Raw genomic sequence first — 17437 nt, forward strand, 5'->3', positions numbered from 1 at the left:
TGTAAGTACAGTTCCGTGTAAGTACAGTTCCGATATGGGTATCTCGTTTCTTGCAAATGTCACCATGAACCTTTGTCTGAATTGCATTAGAACGTTCTTTCAGTTTTAAGCCCAAGTCCTAGAAATGACAAACACGAAACGAGTTCCAAGCATCAAGCTAAATATCAAATAACTTCCTCTTGTTTCTTTTTCCAAACCTCGGTTTGAGCTCCCGTCTCCTGCATCGTTTGATGGATGTTGGAAGCAGATTTTAAAGACACTGAACGACACGTCACGTTTGGTATAATTATTGTCAGCAGCATTCCGCACTTGGTGTATCTTAACATGATGCATAAAATAAAAAATCGGTGAAAAGTTTGACTCGATTGGTCATCGAAGTTGCAGGAGAGGATGAAAGAGAAAAAAACGCATAATAAAAGGTTTCAGCTGATGTAATTTATTTAAGTAAAGAAAAACCTCTTTCTCAAAATTCAGAGGGAGCCGTTTCTCACAATGTTTAATATCAACAGCTCTCCACGGCTCATTACCAAGTAAGTTTTAATGCTAGTAACCGATTATTTTGAGTAATTACCAAGAGTGTCCAGTGCATGCCGATTAAAATGCATTCTGTTCCAAACTTGGGTACCGAGTTCAAGCCGGAGTTGGAGCCCTAATCGAGGTTTGAGAAAATGACCCTGGTCTGTGCCTGACTAGCGGTTGATGCTTGGACATCCTTTGGCTTTACTCGAATGCTGGACTTTTTTTACTTTTCAGAACAAACATTGTATCCATTCACAGCATTGTCAAATTAATTGTTAAAAATAGATCATGTTGATGGGGCGAGTCAGTGATTTCGCAACAAGATAAAAACGTACAAACCACGTGTGAGAAACAAGGAATTTTCCTTCAGAGAATAGCATTTAGAAACTCGATTGGGGTTGTGTTGAGCATATTATTGTGCTTTTTAGTCATACTAATGTGTTGCTATCAGTAATCAAGAGTTTAGTCCCAGAGTTTTTTGTCCCAGTGGCCATGGGACTTTTTGTCCCATGGCCACTGGTATCCGGTATGTAAAGTTTTACATGGTGTTGGTAGGCCTATTGGTGACGATAAGTAAGAGGACTTGTTTAATCTGAACTTTTGTGGTAAAACCGGGACAACCCCATGCCTCATACACTATTTTGAAGTCGTGCATCAAGCCGAGTGTTTCATTATATTATTTTCCTTTTATTTATTTTTTATAGAAGTGATCTGTATCAGTGAAAAATGAAGACGTACATTGTATTGGCCCTGGTTGTGTGCGCACTGTGTGCCGTAGTGCAAGCTGATAATAATGAAGGTAAGTCGATCAATTAATCATCGGCCATTTTGTAGAGCGTCATCATTCTATTTAGAGGCGCTTAGCAAAGTTTATGGAAACTTAAGCCAACAGAGTGTAGGTTTGTGTTTTGTCTCAAGACACCCAAAGCGAATGATGCATTCATTTAATGTCCTCCATACATCCAAAAGGTTCATTCTGAGGCGCTTAGCAAAAAGAGTTTATAGAATATCATGTTGAGATGACAAGTGCAATATTGTATTCAAATTGAATAATCAGATTCAAATAGATGAGTCTTTAGCTGGCTTTTGAAGGTCCGGTAAGGAGTCAAGTGTACGGAGCTGATTGGGAGATGATTCCACAGCTATGGTGCACATAAATCCGTGAAGAGTGCATAGGCCCTTTTCGAAACCACGGCTGCTGTTCTGGGTTCGGCTCAGGCTAGCTTGTTTTGACAATTGCGCGTGCTCTGCGAACGTGCTCAGCTTCAGACGAAAGAACGGAGCCTGAAGCCGAAATTCGAAATTCGTGGATTCGAAAAGGGTTCATTGATCTTTGGTGTGACGTAGTTTTCTACTAAAAACAAATCCACCACCGATCTATAGCTCGACTGATGTAATGCGTTTTGATCTGTTTGACAAGATCTGCACATAAACATAACTGATCCAGCAGACTCGCTAGAAGATTACTTGCAATACAGTGTGACTGTAGTATTAAAAAAGTCACTCAAAATTAAACCAAGATCTGTTGTCGTTATTCAACAGAAGAAAGGGAACTTACGGAGAGTCTGAGAAATCTTCTCATGAGGTTGGAAACTCGGGAGTTGGAGCAAAGTAGGTCACATTATGTCCTCATAACACCACCGACAGGAGCCCGTATGCATGCCATTGCAATACCATACCACAGGACAATAATATTCTTTTGTGTTATTATGCCCAATACAACTGTAACACCCCTGGATGGAAAATTCCATTGACCTTTTACAAATTACAAAAAGTAAACCCTGGAAACGAAAAAAGGGCATACAAAAATCATTGCCAAGGGATAGTTGTTGGTATATGCAACAATACACCATTCGTCATCAATTTATTGTAAAAGGCCATGAACGACAGAATGGTTTAGAACCAGTGCAGTTCACCGTTTCATTCCAATGGGCAGTCGGAACAAAATGAACTCCCACACCTCCAGGTTCTGATGGCTCTTTGACGAGAGCGATTACCTCGAGCCGTTTCTGGAACTTCAATATTGAAGCAGACTATAGAGCTGACACAATATGAAATGTTGATGAAAAAAATATTGTTGTCAAAAGCACACAACTGAAAATAATTGATCGTGTATACATCGAGAATACATCAGGTAATTTTGGTAATAGCTAAATCTGACTCCCTGTGTTTTGAACATGGAACAATGTCTGTCAGTTACTTAGTCTGGAAATCCTTACCATTTTGCATTTTCCTTTCAATTCTTGTCTCCTTTTCCTCTCCCTAGAACTGGAGGAGGCAATTGCGCCTGAGCAGAGTAAGTTCGAAGACTCATTTGTTATAACAATATGAAAAGAGTAACCATGTTTACGAAGCCACTGCCCGGTCAGATTTGTCTTCAACCCAGGTTGAACTCCTCCGCGCAATGGAGACTGGCGTCCTACCAGAGTATGTTTGGTCTGGGCGTTAGTTTGGGCAGCGGCCTGTTGACCGGTCTTTTCCCCTTATAAGTTAGTTTTTGACCATTTTAAGGCCCAATGTACAGTTTAAATTGTTGTTATCAATAGTTCTTTAATGTGCATAATCCCTGACTAGAGTAATGATTGCGCTGACTCTGTGTGATAGGATGAGCTATCCTTTTTACAGCTCCATGGTGATTACATTTGTTGATCAGTTTTGAAATAATATTGCAATGTCGTGTCGCGGTACTGACTCTCTATCCACATCAAGTGCGGATGCGCACGTGCGAAGCTATACCCGGGCAACATTCCATGATCGGGCTTCTTTATGTTCATTTTCTATGGCATTTTTGTCCACAAACTGCCAAGACTATACAATGCTCTTGAATGTAATAATTAGTTTGTAAAATTTGTTTCTCCTTATTTTGCTCTCACAGAGCGAGGCTGTTTCCACGATTTCGATTGCTCGTCTCGTCGCTGTGACACTTCCCGCAACCAATGCTGGTAGGTGACAAGTTGGAACGGCACGACACCATTGGCAAAATCTGGCTTCGTAGTGTTTTTATATATGATGTTTATTAAGGGGATGCGGCAGAAAACTATAATAAGGGCCCCATACACGGCTAGCTTCAGTTTGGTCCACGCTATCAATAGGGAAATGTTTTAAATTCCCGCGGGTTTTTTCGGCTGAAGGGCTGCATGCCTGATTTATACCGCATAAATAACCTACGTATTAAACACCAATTAGACAAAGCCTTAGACTTAAGTAATTCTTGACTTTAAACTTGTCGACTAAAGATACTCTGCACATACCTTGAACTTGAAACAAAATTATGTAGAAAACTACAAAAGTATTCTAAATTCTTAATTCTAAGTTGAGTTTATAATAACTAGATGCTCAAAAAGATGACATTTCATTCACGTTCAAAAAGTAACAGAGTATACTATTTCCTACATTCTATGTTGTTATATTTCGGTTTCTGGTTTATTGTTTTATGCTAGTGGTTGCCGAATAGCCATTTCAAAACCTCTCAAAGGAATGTGGGTAAGGTATTCCACATTTTTCGCTAGCCCTGTATTAGGGTACTAAGTATGTGTAGTTTTCTTGTTATAGTCAAATCCGTAGTCAATACCATAATCCATGTTTGCCTATAACCAACAAACTTTCACCAACATGTATCTCCCAGTAAAAGTTGTTTTTGTAATAAACCAGATTTCAAGCAACTTTTCTCTTCTAACAGTTTCTTGAATAAAAAAGGTACTATAAATGTGTTGAAGCCCCCCTCCCCCCCCCCCCACCCACCACCCACCACCACTCCTCACCTGAAGTCATGGCGGGTGCTGCTCACCACATTGCTTACGAAACACCTTTAAGTGCATAATAATCCCTTGGCCCAATTTCATAAAGCTGTTTCATTTCATTTCATTTTCATTTATTAATTTCACAGGCAAAAATTCAGGCACCGCAGACAATAAGAACAGTAAGAAAACAAAAACATGAACATACAATACAATAACAAAAAAAGCAGCACCCCTGAAGGATTTAAAAAAAAGTAAACTAAATTACTATTGAGTTAATCTCCTGATGCCACAATTTACGAAGAGACAAAAAGGGACATTACAGATGGACATTATTAAAACATGGCATACAGTATACAAGTATAGAACTATACAAGCAGTTAAAACTATAAAAGCACTACTGGGCATTAAAAATACAAAATCGTTAAAAAAGAGATCACTGTTACTTGAAAATGAATACATGGTCGATTAAAAAGATGTCACTAACAAAAGAGGACAATAGGGTCCACGGTTCAGGTAAAGTTCTTCAGTTGGAAAACGTGTATAAAACCAATGGTAGCTGTTGCAAAAAAAATGTGGAGTATAAACATACGAGGGCAATAGGAGGTAAACGATTGCAGGCGTATGTGTCTCTGCACTTATGATGTTTTTGTTGTACCACATTGGAACAGCGGATCCTGGGATTCTTTGTTCGTACTGGACCCCTTAGAAAGGGAACAATAAAACAACATTGTAGCAGGACTTAAAACAATATTAGGACATCTAATTTAAAGAGCCCGTGAACAACACGTTTTTGATTGTGTGGCCTTAAAAGTGCTCGCACCACGACTTCATCAGAGTGTTCTGGAATAAAAATGAGTGACGACGCCCTCTGTTGCCCAACCACATAACAAATATGTTTAGTTCCGGTGTTACTTTCTACTTCCTGTCAAAAATTGAAAAGAAATCGGAAGTTTAGTTGTCCGAAAATGTATTTGATTTCGTTTTAAGAGGCTAAGAGAACTTTTAAGTATTTTTGAGCATTGTGAATTATTTAGAAATTTAGCATTGTTTGCCATTGGAGTTGATTTTGTGGTGCACCCTGGTGTGAAAAAAAAAAAAAAAAAAAACACGAGTCATAGCGCCCTCTAGTTGTATTCATCACTAAATGTACAGTGTGCACTATAGATCTGTGAACTCTAATATTAACATTCTCCTATTATTAATTTTTCATATTGTATCGTACAGTCTTCAATGTTTAATTTGGGGTGCATTTTACTATTCGTAATCATTAGAGTAAGAGAGCGAAACTCATCGAAAAGAAACATTTATTCGTGTGCTGTAGGTGGTGGGTTGAACTCTATGTCCGTTGTGCATTGTGAACGCGTTTCAGCCATAATTGTATAAGCTTTTTCAGACTGGGGTTTATAGCCTACATAATTTGGTTGCAAACGAGTGTCTACCTATACCCACAAACAACTCCATCAAATTAATCGCAGCTAGCCAACAATCAACAAAATGCAACATCGTCTACCAGTAGTTCTTCAAGAAAGTGACATGACACCTACCACATTAATACCATCGTCCAGCAAGCTTACAATCCACAGTATTCCAAACTGTATATCAGTCACAATGTGGCCACTTACAGTTAAACTTCCCTCTTTCTTCATCCCCAACCTCCTCAATGCGCACATCTTATATAAACGTTTTATTGTGTACAATAAAATTAGTTCATTTCATTTTCAAGGGTGGTCACTTTTTTGAGATGTCGCCACAACTCCGGAGCGAATCATGTCCAAGCAGGAAGAATGACCCCATTACACAATCTGAGCGGTAACGCTTCATATTATTCAAATTTTAGGGACGGTGTTGATCTCTTTTTCCATAACCGTAGTGCTTTGAAGCGAAACATTTCTTTAAAAAAAATATATTTAAAAAAACATTCAAAGCTGACGTACATGTACGCCCTACTTATCACCACGTAACTTTTTATTTCCATTTTGAAGAGTAATTACCCAACGTTAACAGACCCTAAACCAATTTCCATGTGCATAGCAATGGTCCATATTCATGCAAAGCGATGGAAGCCTGCTGCCGAGATGATTTTTTTGTGAGTTCAGTAATAGAGCATCCTTTGTCTATGGTTCAAATCAAACTCAGCGGGATAGAAAAGCATCGTCTGCAAGTCATCAAGTCCTGATTCCCTTTCCCTTCGCCAGTCTGTCTCTCACCAAGTCAGGGAATATCATAAACACTTGGGCTCCTAAGGAAGCGACGGAATGAAATTGACCCGAAAGACGACTGATGGATTGTTGGCCCGGTCACGTAGTGTGAAAATGATGAGGAGTACCACACCGAAGAGTCTTCTTGAGAGTCAAGATGATGGATGTATAAAGGAAGACAAAATTGTCCTAATGTGACATGTAATTCGTCTTAAACAATCCACTGAAGCATTTCTTCAGAATGTGGGCTGATGTATCCATCATAATATAAGCCACCTGGTGGTTGCCTCTGAACCTTTTTTTTTTGAAAACGGATTATTATTAATATTGTCAAAGATATGCCTACCACCTAATATCTGAGTTATCTCTTGGCGCTTTACAATAATATTACAACAACAAAACTATATCTGCCCCAATACACCGAGTGTTTTTTGTGCTGAGTTACGGGAAACACCCCAAAACGAGATAAGATTGGAACTAGATTCTAAAGAATCGTGTTTTTATTCGTTTTTATTTGAAAGTAAACACAATTGTCGCAGTACCATTTAAAAGGCCTTGGACAGTATTGGTTTATAACTCAAAATAATTGTTAATACTAGTAACATGGAGCTATTGATAGTGAACGTTGTGAGAAACAGCCCGCTCTGAAGTTACGTTGTAGTTTTGTTTAAAGAAAGTCTCAGTCAAATACTATAGAAGACTTCAGGCCTGAAGCTTTTTATTATATAGCTATCTGAAAGACACAAATTTGGTGCAACAGGATTGTTTTTTCCCTATTATTATTCTCTAGCAACTTCGATGACCAGTTGATTCATTATTTCTTTACAGATTTTTAAATTTTATGCATACGTTGGGATACACCAAGTGAAAATACTGGTCTTAGACAATATTAAATGAGGCTGGTGTTCCTACAGTCGTCATTGACGGCAGAATTCCAAGTCGATTCAGTCATGCCAGGAGGATTGCGCATAGTGTGAAATGACACCTCTCCTTCATTTTGGATTTTTAGCATTGCCAACATTGTTGTATTGACGTTTCTAATTCACCCAAACTATCTCGGGGGGGGGGGGGGGGAATAGCATTAAGGAAGCAGGTCCCAAGTGACTCTTCCAACCAAGCCTTGACAAGACCATGGAGCAGACAAGACTGTCCTCAAACTGTGACGACATCAATAATGGCTAGAGTCATTTTTCCTTAAATTGAAGTTGAGAGGGGTGGGGGGACACAAACTATTTCTTCGAATTAATGTGAAAGAAAGGCAAGCACAAGTTCTATCATAAAATGTAGATCGTGTGATGAGAGAGGGGAAGAGAAGGGTACTCGTAACCGCAAGGACAACTTTGGACGGTCCCAAAATGTTAGACTTTTCGGGCTATTTTTTTTTACTCCCTTCGCACCAATTTGTGTGAAGGATCTGATACCATACTGCCCTTTTCAGACTGACGACAACTGACAATGTCTAAACATCAAGAATAGACTTAAGACGTTCCAGCCATAATTGGCAAAAGAATAACGAGAGAGAAAAGGGAGAGGCAGAAACAATAATCAACGCCTCCGGTAAACTCCGCCCAACCAATTATCATTCTTCGTTTGGGCCCACTGTTATAAATAAAGTAATTGGTGTGCACGAGCCACCTGTCTAAACCATCGTTAACGTCTATAAACTGCTTCAATATTGGTCTAAAATCTAATTCTACAACATGGTCTAAGCAAGGATGATTGCCCGATCATCACGAAAGGAAGATGCAACACGGCTGGAGAGCTTTGATTGCATTCAGTGGACTATAGTGCACAATATTTGTCAGAGACCAGAATAACATAGGAAAAAACACCCACGTTGTGTGCTTTCAGATGCCTTACTTATTATATTTCGAATGGTGTCCTTGGTATATGATGTTACAGTTCAGATGCCTAATAAAAGGCTCAAGGTTTGAAGTCTTAAATCACTTAATATAGAAATTACTTCTTTCTCGAAACCTACGTCACTCACAATGTTTTCATTTACCAACAGCTCTCGATTATGTCCACACACAGGAAGAATAAGTTTCTTATCAAATCTTATCAATTTTCGGGGGGAAAGGAAAAGTGATATCTTTTTCAAGAACCGCAATACCTCAAAGTAAATAGTTTCTCAAGCTGCTGTACTTCCTACCACGTAAGTTTCGATTGCCTTCAATGTTCAGAGTCGTTACCAAACGTAATACAAACCCTTTAAATTATTCGTCGAGACTTTTTTTTTACACAAAGCAATTCCATTATTTAGAACTTGTTCGTCGGAGCTGTCAACACCGACCAATTTTATTTCCCACACGACTGCTGGGAATTTCTGAATGTATATTTGTGTTTACACTATTGACTGGAAAGGGGGGGGGGGGTGGATCTGCAACGATCTGGAGAAATTCTTTGTCCACATTTTGGCAGACAAAAATAAATAGTATTCATCACGGCAGCGTTAAATCATAAGACAAGTCTCTTGTCAATGCATGGTGTGCACATTTTTAGAAATAACCGCAACTTTGTTTTGGACCCTGTACATGAAAACACTTGAAATGGAAATAAGAAAAAGAAGAAAACAAGTTAAAAATAATAACAACAAAATTGAGAAAAAAATATGAAAATAACATGAGAGGAAGAGAAAACAGACTATATTCAATTGATTTCATTCCAACAACTTATTTTTTTACCCCCCCCCCCCCCCTCCCGTTATTCGGACCTGCATGATGCAGTAATTTGTACTCAAACGTTTTTCATTTTAATATGGCCAACTGACTGCCGGAGATACTGCCCCCAGCTTCCTCCCCGGCAAATTATATTGACGGGAGCACTACAGAGGCAAATATTCGTGTGCCAAACTAAAACCGTAATATTTGTAGGCTTTCGACATTTGTTGAGTAATAAATACTGTTGTGGGGTCATACAGTTAATAGATTGTGTAATTATGACACATTATCATAACTCGGGGTTCTTTTCTTAAGAAGTGCACTCAATTATTGAGTTTCTGGTTTCAAGTGGGTCCTATTTGGCCTGGGAAGTGGACGGATGCTGCATGACAACTTTGGCAGCAAGTCAGTCTGGGAAATTTAAAACTTTGTGCGGGGTAGTTAGCAACGAAGGTAAACAAATTAAAAGAAAACTGAATGTAAGTTGTGCAACAATTTGTTGGATTAATTTTTTTAATAAAATGAGAAAATAACAATAAATGAGAAAATAACAATAATGTAACAGGTTTTTTTTTAAAGTTGTGACTTCATCTCAACTTTGACTCGATGAGAAACCCCAAAAACAAAAAACTTGTGTCATTTTGTTAATTAGTTATTGAGATAAGGGTTAATGAACTTTTGACTAATTAGCATAATGCTATATTTGGACAGCAATATCTTCAATAGTAAAGAACATACAGAAATAAACTTTATATAATTTTGAAGCTCTACAAATTACCTTCACAAATATTGTGACCAAAATATGTCACCCATGTTTTTTGAGTTGAAGCCATCAATTACCCTAATAAAATGGCAACAAACTTGTTGATCGTTATACCTGTTCCAACAGACATCTTGACCAAATGCGAACATAGTTTACTGAAGGAGTACAAAAATAAATAAAAAACATGTAGGCCTAACGTAGCATTTTTGTGTGAGATGTCACAAGAGGTTTCACAATTCAGAAAATATTATGCCTTACTCAGTTGCAATTCAAATTGTTTTCAACTTGGTTGATTAATTTGAGTATGTCCTTGCACAATTTCTCAAGGTTGTTGGTCTCTGGACGTGTAAAGTCATAGGTATTCATTCTGGTGACGATTGTAGATTCTGTATCATCTCGCAGGAAATGAAATAACACGGCTTGCTGTGCATTTAGAATCAAGCCTGCCACCTCTTTTTGCTTTGTTAAATCTGTGCAACACTCATAAAAAAGTTGCTTTTTGCTTCGCTCAGAAATATCCCCAAAACCACTTTTCCGAGATGCTATCAATAGCATGTTGCCATCTATCAATTGACATGTTCCGTCCGGCACAAAAGTGTGTTTGTCAACAATGTCTGGAAGACTGTAACCAGTAGGACATGTTTTGAAGCGTTCATCACTTGACTCCTGTGGAGGTGAGGGCATTTGGTCATCTTCGTAAGTCGAGTCAATTTCCTGAATCTGAAATCCTATTAGATGGGCATTATCATCACTCCTTGAACTGCCGCCGATGTTTCTTACATCGTATATGGGAGCAGGGCTAGTATGAATCCCCAGCAGATCCTCTATAAGTGACTCTACAGCCTGCCTTCCTGCAGCATTCGAGAACAGCTTTAGAAATCCATATTTAAACCTTCTCATCTGTACATTTGCTTGTAGGCGGTCTGAAAAAAGGTAATGAACATGAGCTAAGGTCAAATTCTTCAACATTCAATATCAACACATGTTGGGTAACTATCCAAACTGTTGAGTGAGGGGTGGACCTGTAATCTGTTTTGCATCCCCACCCCCGCCCCCTTGTGAACTTGTGCAATTTGTCCATTCAGGGGAATGTTTCCAGTCCACCTCAGACTTTTAATTTACACTGCCAAACAAAATCAGACTTTGACGAAAATCAGAAACTGGTAACAATATCCACTGTTGGTATAACAAAATCACACATAAAGATTTCTTCTACAACTTCCGGTGGTTACTGAGCAGTATCTAATGGCAGCTCCTTCACAAGCCTTCCCTGATGCCTGCCATGGCACAATAATATTGACTGCCTTTAATAAAAACGTTCCTGAAGTTTAATTCAGCACACACCAAGAAAGGGTCCTTTCTATTCCACTTCGGACCTCATCTTGGAAACACTGTTGTTTCTGCACTGGCTCCCTATCAAACATAATATGGGTATGTTCGATTAGCTTCCCTGTGTAAAAGGTGCTTTCTCATTCGGGTGAGCCCCTGACAAGAGCTAATCGAACGATCACATTCGCCCTCTCGTGGTGTTGTCATGCACCTCGGGCCAGCTCCAGGTGACCCGTTCCACAAGCTAGGCACTGGGGGCTGACCTGGAGGAGCCCCTGGAATGACGTCAAAGCTATTTGAACGTACCGGGGACAGACTGGGGTCGACCCGGGGAAGATAATCCAACGCACCCTATGTCATGTCTATATCTCATACTGGTACCCAATGCTTGTGCATATTATAGACATGAAAAGTATGGGAACCAGAGAAGTATATGTAACATGCTTTTAAAGTTGGAAATTTAAACTTTTGTAAAATTGAAAAGGCTGTTTTTAAGGACAAATTTGAAAATTGTATATTTAGTACGAACACTTGTATTTTCATAAACATTAACAACTTTATAATAATTTACATTTATTTTGTAATAGTTGGCAGCTATAAAGAATGGTTAAGCTCATAAATATTGACACAGACATTTATAGATTAATTCTTTTCTTTCCCCCTTTTTTTCTTTCAATCGACAAACCTATGTTTACAGATACGCCATATCACCTGAACCAAACTGTCCTATAAATGAGTAAAGTGTTATTACCAACTACATATACTTACTTTCCACCTCCCAAACAGAAAACCCTGACAATTCTTTGTATTTGATGTCTTTGATGGCTTGCTGCAGATTTGTTGATAAACTTGGTTCTGGTAGGTTGTCCAACATTATTGTAGAGTTTATGGGCAGTATCTTTTACACCTTTTGTTTGTCTTGTTTTGTGAGCTGTTTATATACTCCGACCCATTTATACTCTTCTGGTCTCTCTAAATTCCACTTTAAATAACTTCTTTCTATGTCCAGAATGACAATTGCCTACAAATGAAAATAAACAATCAAAGTAAAGCCTGTGGGAACATTCGAGTACCGGTATGTTACTTATAATGTAAAGATGCTGTGGTTTAAACAACTACTTGTAAGCCACAAATTTGTGGACCACGTCAGGTGGATAGTTTCTTTTTTGCCTTGTAATGCACTAGCAACTGAAAAAAAGGTACACCAATACTGGTCATGCAACCAAATTAAATATCAGGTAAACAAAGCAATAGTAACAAATTATTCCAAAATCTTTGTATTTTGGGATTAATAACCTTCAAGAGGAACATAGCAGCAACAAAATAACAAAACATTAAGAGTTATGTTATGATATGCACATATTAATATGATGAACTGCACAATCCTCGCGTGCCGAGTATGTGGTATAGATCGCAGCTAGCAATTTTTTTTTTCAAGTTTGAATTTGTGATTCCAATTTTACACCAAAAATTAATTTGAGAGAATCCTTTCTTTTGTTTCAAGAAGAGTAAAATTACTATTTTACTATTAATTTTTTAATGACAATGGAAATTTAGACTACAAAGAAAAGAATTTGCTCACAGCTAAATGTAGCTGCAACCATCTTGTCCTTACTCTATGCTGCAACCATGAGCCATGCTGCAACATGTCTCCCAATGCGAACGGTGTTCATACTCAACCAGAATCAGCTGATTTGCTGGCACCCCAACACATGTTCTGAGTACAAGTATTACACAATATCGGCTGCTGTCATCAAGCAGTCTTTTTACAACTCAGCTGAGATGCTTTGGTTAGAGGAAATAGAACGGATGATTCAAGAGAAAACATATATCATTGGTTTGATATAATTTACGAAAAAACATTTAGGCAAAAAGTTAGGAAAGTCAAATTGAATGGCCCCCAACCCCATCATGTTAACAAATAAAACTCCTTCCTCAACCCACTTCCAAAAATGTTTTTGACTTATCAGCATAAAGGTCATTTTGTTTAACTATTTATTGTGAATAGACCCTTCCCGTGAAATATGTAAATTGCACATAGCAAGTGTGCACTAACATTTTTTTGGTTGGCAAAATGAGGGTACATCGGGCTGTTTTGTCTTCGGCTAATGGCTGCGTGACGCAGACGTGATTGTGCGTCTGCTTAGTGCACAAACTCTATAGACCTTATCGCAAATACAAATGCGCAAGCGCAGACTGTTGAATGAGGTGCATTGTGGGATATATATGAGTCAAATTTGTAATCAGCTAGACCACAATGCACCTAATTCCAAGCTTTACGCGCGCGCCCCAGTATTTGCGAAAAGGTCTATGGCGTTTGCGAACAAATAGGTTCTGTACGCATGCGTGGATGTAATTAGCATATTTCATGGGAAGGGTATATTACTATATGTACTTACCTCTAAGTTTACATTATTCTTCTTATGTCTAATACTAGAATCTGTTATTGGCCCTCCTGCCCTCTGCAAAATAAAAAGACACATCTTGTAACTGTGTTAACGACCCTGCCGTTGAAACTCTTCCTAACTTAGGATTAATCTTATGACTTAGGACGAGTCCCAACCCTGCACTGTAGCATTCCCATGTCCTCACGATCAGTTTTAAAAACATTGCCTAGGTTTAAACATATAGAGCAAAGCCCAGTTCATACTTCCTGCGAATACTTTGTGCGAAGCGAAATTTCTTGCGTCACAATTGGAAAACAACACGTATCAATTATTGCATCACCAAACAACTACAACTACAACAAAGATATGAAAAATAGCTTGAAGTTTGCCTACAGGCCTCTCAGGATGTAATTTGTGTGATGTGGGTCATTCAGTTTTATTTCAATTTTCATGAACATTTTCTGGCCGCCAAATCGATGATTTTTGCACCACGTTTGCACCCGCCGCGTTGATACACGTGTATAATGCATTGCTCAGGTTGGACTCCTCCGCTCAGTGGCACTGACTAAATCCTACCAGGGCTATTATTGCACTTGCAGACAGAAGGTTAATCGCGATTCAGAACCGCAATGCGTAATAGGTAGGCAGATGGGGCATTTGCTTCCGCGGTGTATGATGGCCTTTTTCGAAACCACTGCTTTGGCTTTGGATTCGGCTTCTCTCGTTTGAAACCCTGGGTGCGTATCAAAAAGCAGGCGCAATTGACAAAATAACCGCGGGCCGGGCCAAGCTAGCCTGAGCCGAATCATCCAGTCGTTTCGAAACGGGCCTAGGCCTATGGCTATATTTATTATTAGTATTATTATGACGTTGGCGATCATGCACGACGTGCGCATGCACGACGTGCGCATGCACGACGTGCGCATGCACGACGTGCGCATGCACGACGTGCGCATGCACGCACGCATGACCTATATCTTTAGCTTTGAGTGGGTCATAGAAATAGAAAGGCCTATATCTTTGACTGGGTCATAGAAATAGAACCCGGAGAATGCTTGCCGTTCTATTTGTGGGTTCAACAGCGCCCTCTCTTGATGTTTGCTATGCGATAAACCTGTGATAAAATTGAAAGGAATGGAAGTCACCTATCTCAGTATCTGCTAATCATTCATGACCTTTATCTTTGATGAGTAAAACGTACTAAGATTCGTCGTAGTATAAGAAAATTTTTCGGAAATTACCTTCTTGATAAACCTCGGCTCACTGGTGTGTACTGAGCTTGTTGTAGGCCTACACGTACCCCGTGTAGTGGCACCGGTAGACGCCGCCATCTTTAAGCGGCGGTGCTCTCGCGAGATCACTGCTTTCGCGCGAACTGCTGGTTAGCGACCATTGATCTCCAGCAAAAAAAATACAATGTGATAATTGAGAGTTGCCTCCATTATAATAACGAATTTAAACTTTTTTATTTAAGCTTCTATTCATTGAAAAACAATCCCAACAGCAAAACTCCCATAACCTTTTTTACTGTTTCGCCAGAAATAAATACTTTTAAATCGATCACAAATAAAGAAGCGGGCTATTTCTGAGACGACTGATCCTCTCAACGAACTTCTAATTTTTGTAATGTCTAAAATGCTACATAGTTCGTATGCTTGTCACTTTCCCGAACCTTTGAATTATTGATGCTATGACGTACACCTTGTTGGATCCCGGGCTTCCCGTCCTCGTCGATTCCAGAAAACCATCTGTAACGGTTGAGTGAAAACAAAAATTGCTCGATAAAAATAACAAATACTTGACCTTTAATAAATATTTTAATGAATGATAGTTTAAATTGTAACGTTAGATATAATAATAATATGAATCATTAAAAAAAATGCAAAGGCCTATATAGACTTACTTTTATGGAAAGACAATCCATTTGCCGACTCAGTTTTCCCTCCTCCGGCAATTAACAGCCGCGCACACCTGCACACCATTTTTAGTTTGTTTGATCCGATTACAAAATTTTAAATCCCCAAAATGACAATTAAAAGGACGAAAACTTCTCCCTGTTTGCAGCAACTCCGTTTAAAAGTGTACAACGCATTTCGTGTGACGAACGGTCTTCACCCGTTTCAAAAAGTACGCGCGCGGCCTGCGTTTGGACGCGATGTCCTATCCAGTCAGTATATAATGGAGATCAATGTTAGCGACTTCCGAATCTCCCCCGATTCCCGCGGTATTCTCGCGAGACTGCTGGCCCTGCGAGACTGCTATTTACGACTCCAGTAAGTCGGCTGCTCCAGTCTAGAAAGTTATCTTTTAGGCCTAAATCTAGTGAGCTATCTCAAAAAATGCTGATATGACCCCATCCCCATGGGCACTTTTTGTAAAAGTATTTTACATAAATGAATTTTTCCCCTAATGGCTGTTTTGTCCGTTTCCATTATGTACATTTTCAGGCTTATTCTTCACAGCGAAATCAGATTTACTGTTTTCATTGTTTTTTCTTTCTTCAAAAATCCCTTTGTAATTATTACGTTATTAATCGGTGGAATGTCGTGGAATTAAAGTACTCAATAAATTCATGTCAGCTTTTGTGATCGTGTCCCGATTTGCTCACTTCAAGCCATGTGGCACATTGTTCAGGCGTAGATTGTTGGGGCGGGTCGCACTGGGAGTTCGACAAGAAGTACAAGCCTCCCAGAGGATCTGCGGTAGAGGCCCGGTGAAAAGCTCCATATTGACGGGGCTTGGTATTTTCTCTGTTTGGTTTAACCATGGTTTAATACGATATTCCAATCGACCATCGTTTATTTTTCTTACCCGGTTTCGCACCACTCCATCATGTTCAGGTCGCAGCTGCAAAACTAGACTTGTGAACAGGTCGTTAATGGTCTGTCGGGTGCGTAAGTTTCCGAGATGACATACTGCTCCCCCTGCTGGTTGCCGACTACTACCACCGCGCGAGAGCAGTAGTCTCGCGGGGCCAGCAATACTGCGAAAGACACTAAACGACTTGTCCCCAAGTCTACTGCAAGCCCGGCGTACTCTTGAAGAATTCGAACACGGCCGTTTTAGGCATCAGGGTTATAAGAGCGTCAAGTATGTGGATTCCATTACAATACAAATATTTAAAATGCTCCAGAGAGGAGGGATGCATGGGTACATCATAATTTTTTTGAGAACAACAATCTTTGGAAATAAACGCAACTTTGAGTTTTTGAGAAACTAGCGGCACAAAATGTGCACGCGACGTATGGCCTAGGCCTATAGGCTATAACCTGAATTCCATAGGTAAGATGCAGAAGAAAATATGGGATGGGGGTGAATTGTGAGAGGCATTGTTAAGTCATAAGCTACAGTAAAATGTTTAAACTAAAAACAAATGTATTGAATCAACATTTGGGACCATGCGGCGTCATAAAGATGACTGACTGGCACTGAACTTGTTATATCACTGCAACTTTTGGCCTTATTTTGCATGTAGGATTGTGCAATAAGATTTTCCTGTTTAAGATCAGAGTGTTTTAAATTGCGTTGAAGAAGTCTAATAGACCTATAGTAACGAAACCTGCCAAATTCATATTCACAAAATAAACAAACGAAAACTCAATAATACTGCAAAGTGTCAACTTCGGTATCCATCAATATTAGCAGAGTGGTATACACTGATACTAAACCCGATCGCAAGATACAAACAAGAAGGGGTGGGGTTATGGTGTATTTTGAAAAGATGAAGGAACTACATTTCCTAGATGGGATTTTTTTCCTTTTTTCCCCCAAATATCATGCGCACATTACCATATTAGGGCCAATGTAGTGTTGACGCCCCAGGCAATTCCACACCTGGTTT

At 39.2% G+C, this 17437-nt stretch overlaps 1 protein-coding gene across 4 annotated transcripts; it reads right to left on the reverse strand.

Annotated features, from left to right (window-relative positions):
• Positions 1-9689: 9689 nt before the first annotated feature.
• Positions 9690-15763, reverse strand: LOC139940556 (uncharacterized). 4 transcript variants are annotated; one of them, XM_071936869.1, is made up of 7 exons: positions 15500-15763; positions 15269-15344; positions 14838-14993; positions 13609-13671; positions 12792-12994; positions 11978-12230; positions 9690-10803 (listed from the first exon to the last, which is right to left on the reverse strand). In XM_071936869.1, exons 6-7 carry the CDS (start codon positions 12081-12083, stop codon positions 10139-10141), a joined length of 771 nt encoding a protein of 256 aa, XP_071792970.1. In that variant the 5' UTR covers positions 12084-12230; positions 12792-12994; positions 13609-13671; positions 14838-14993; positions 15269-15344; positions 15500-15763; the 3' UTR covers positions 9690-10138. The 4 variants fall into 4 exon arrangements, with proteins under 4 accessions (XP_071792970.1, XP_071792988.1, XP_071792962.1 ...); XM_071936887.1 differs by lacking the exon at positions 14838-14993; XM_071936861.1 differs by lacking the exon at positions 12792-12994.
• Positions 15764-17437: the final 1674 nt, after the last annotated feature.

The sequence above is a fragment of the Asterias amurensis genome, chromosome 1 (genome assembly GCF_032118995.1).
Source record: "Asterias amurensis chromosome 1, ASM3211899v1".
Taxonomy (NCBI): domain Eukaryota; kingdom Metazoa; phylum Echinodermata; class Asteroidea; order Forcipulatida; family Asteriidae; genus Asterias; species Asterias amurensis.

Excerpts from the sequence above, each read along its gene's own strand:
- LOC139940556 (XM_071936877.1), bottom strand. The coding sequence starts at position 12,083 with ATGTTGGACAACCTACCAGAACCAAGTTTATCAACAAATCTGCAGCAA. Across the intron at positions 10,804-11,977 it reads TTCTGTTTGGGAGGTGGAAA|ACCGCCTACAAGCAAATGTA; the intron begins GTAAGTATATGT and ends ACCTTTTTTCAG.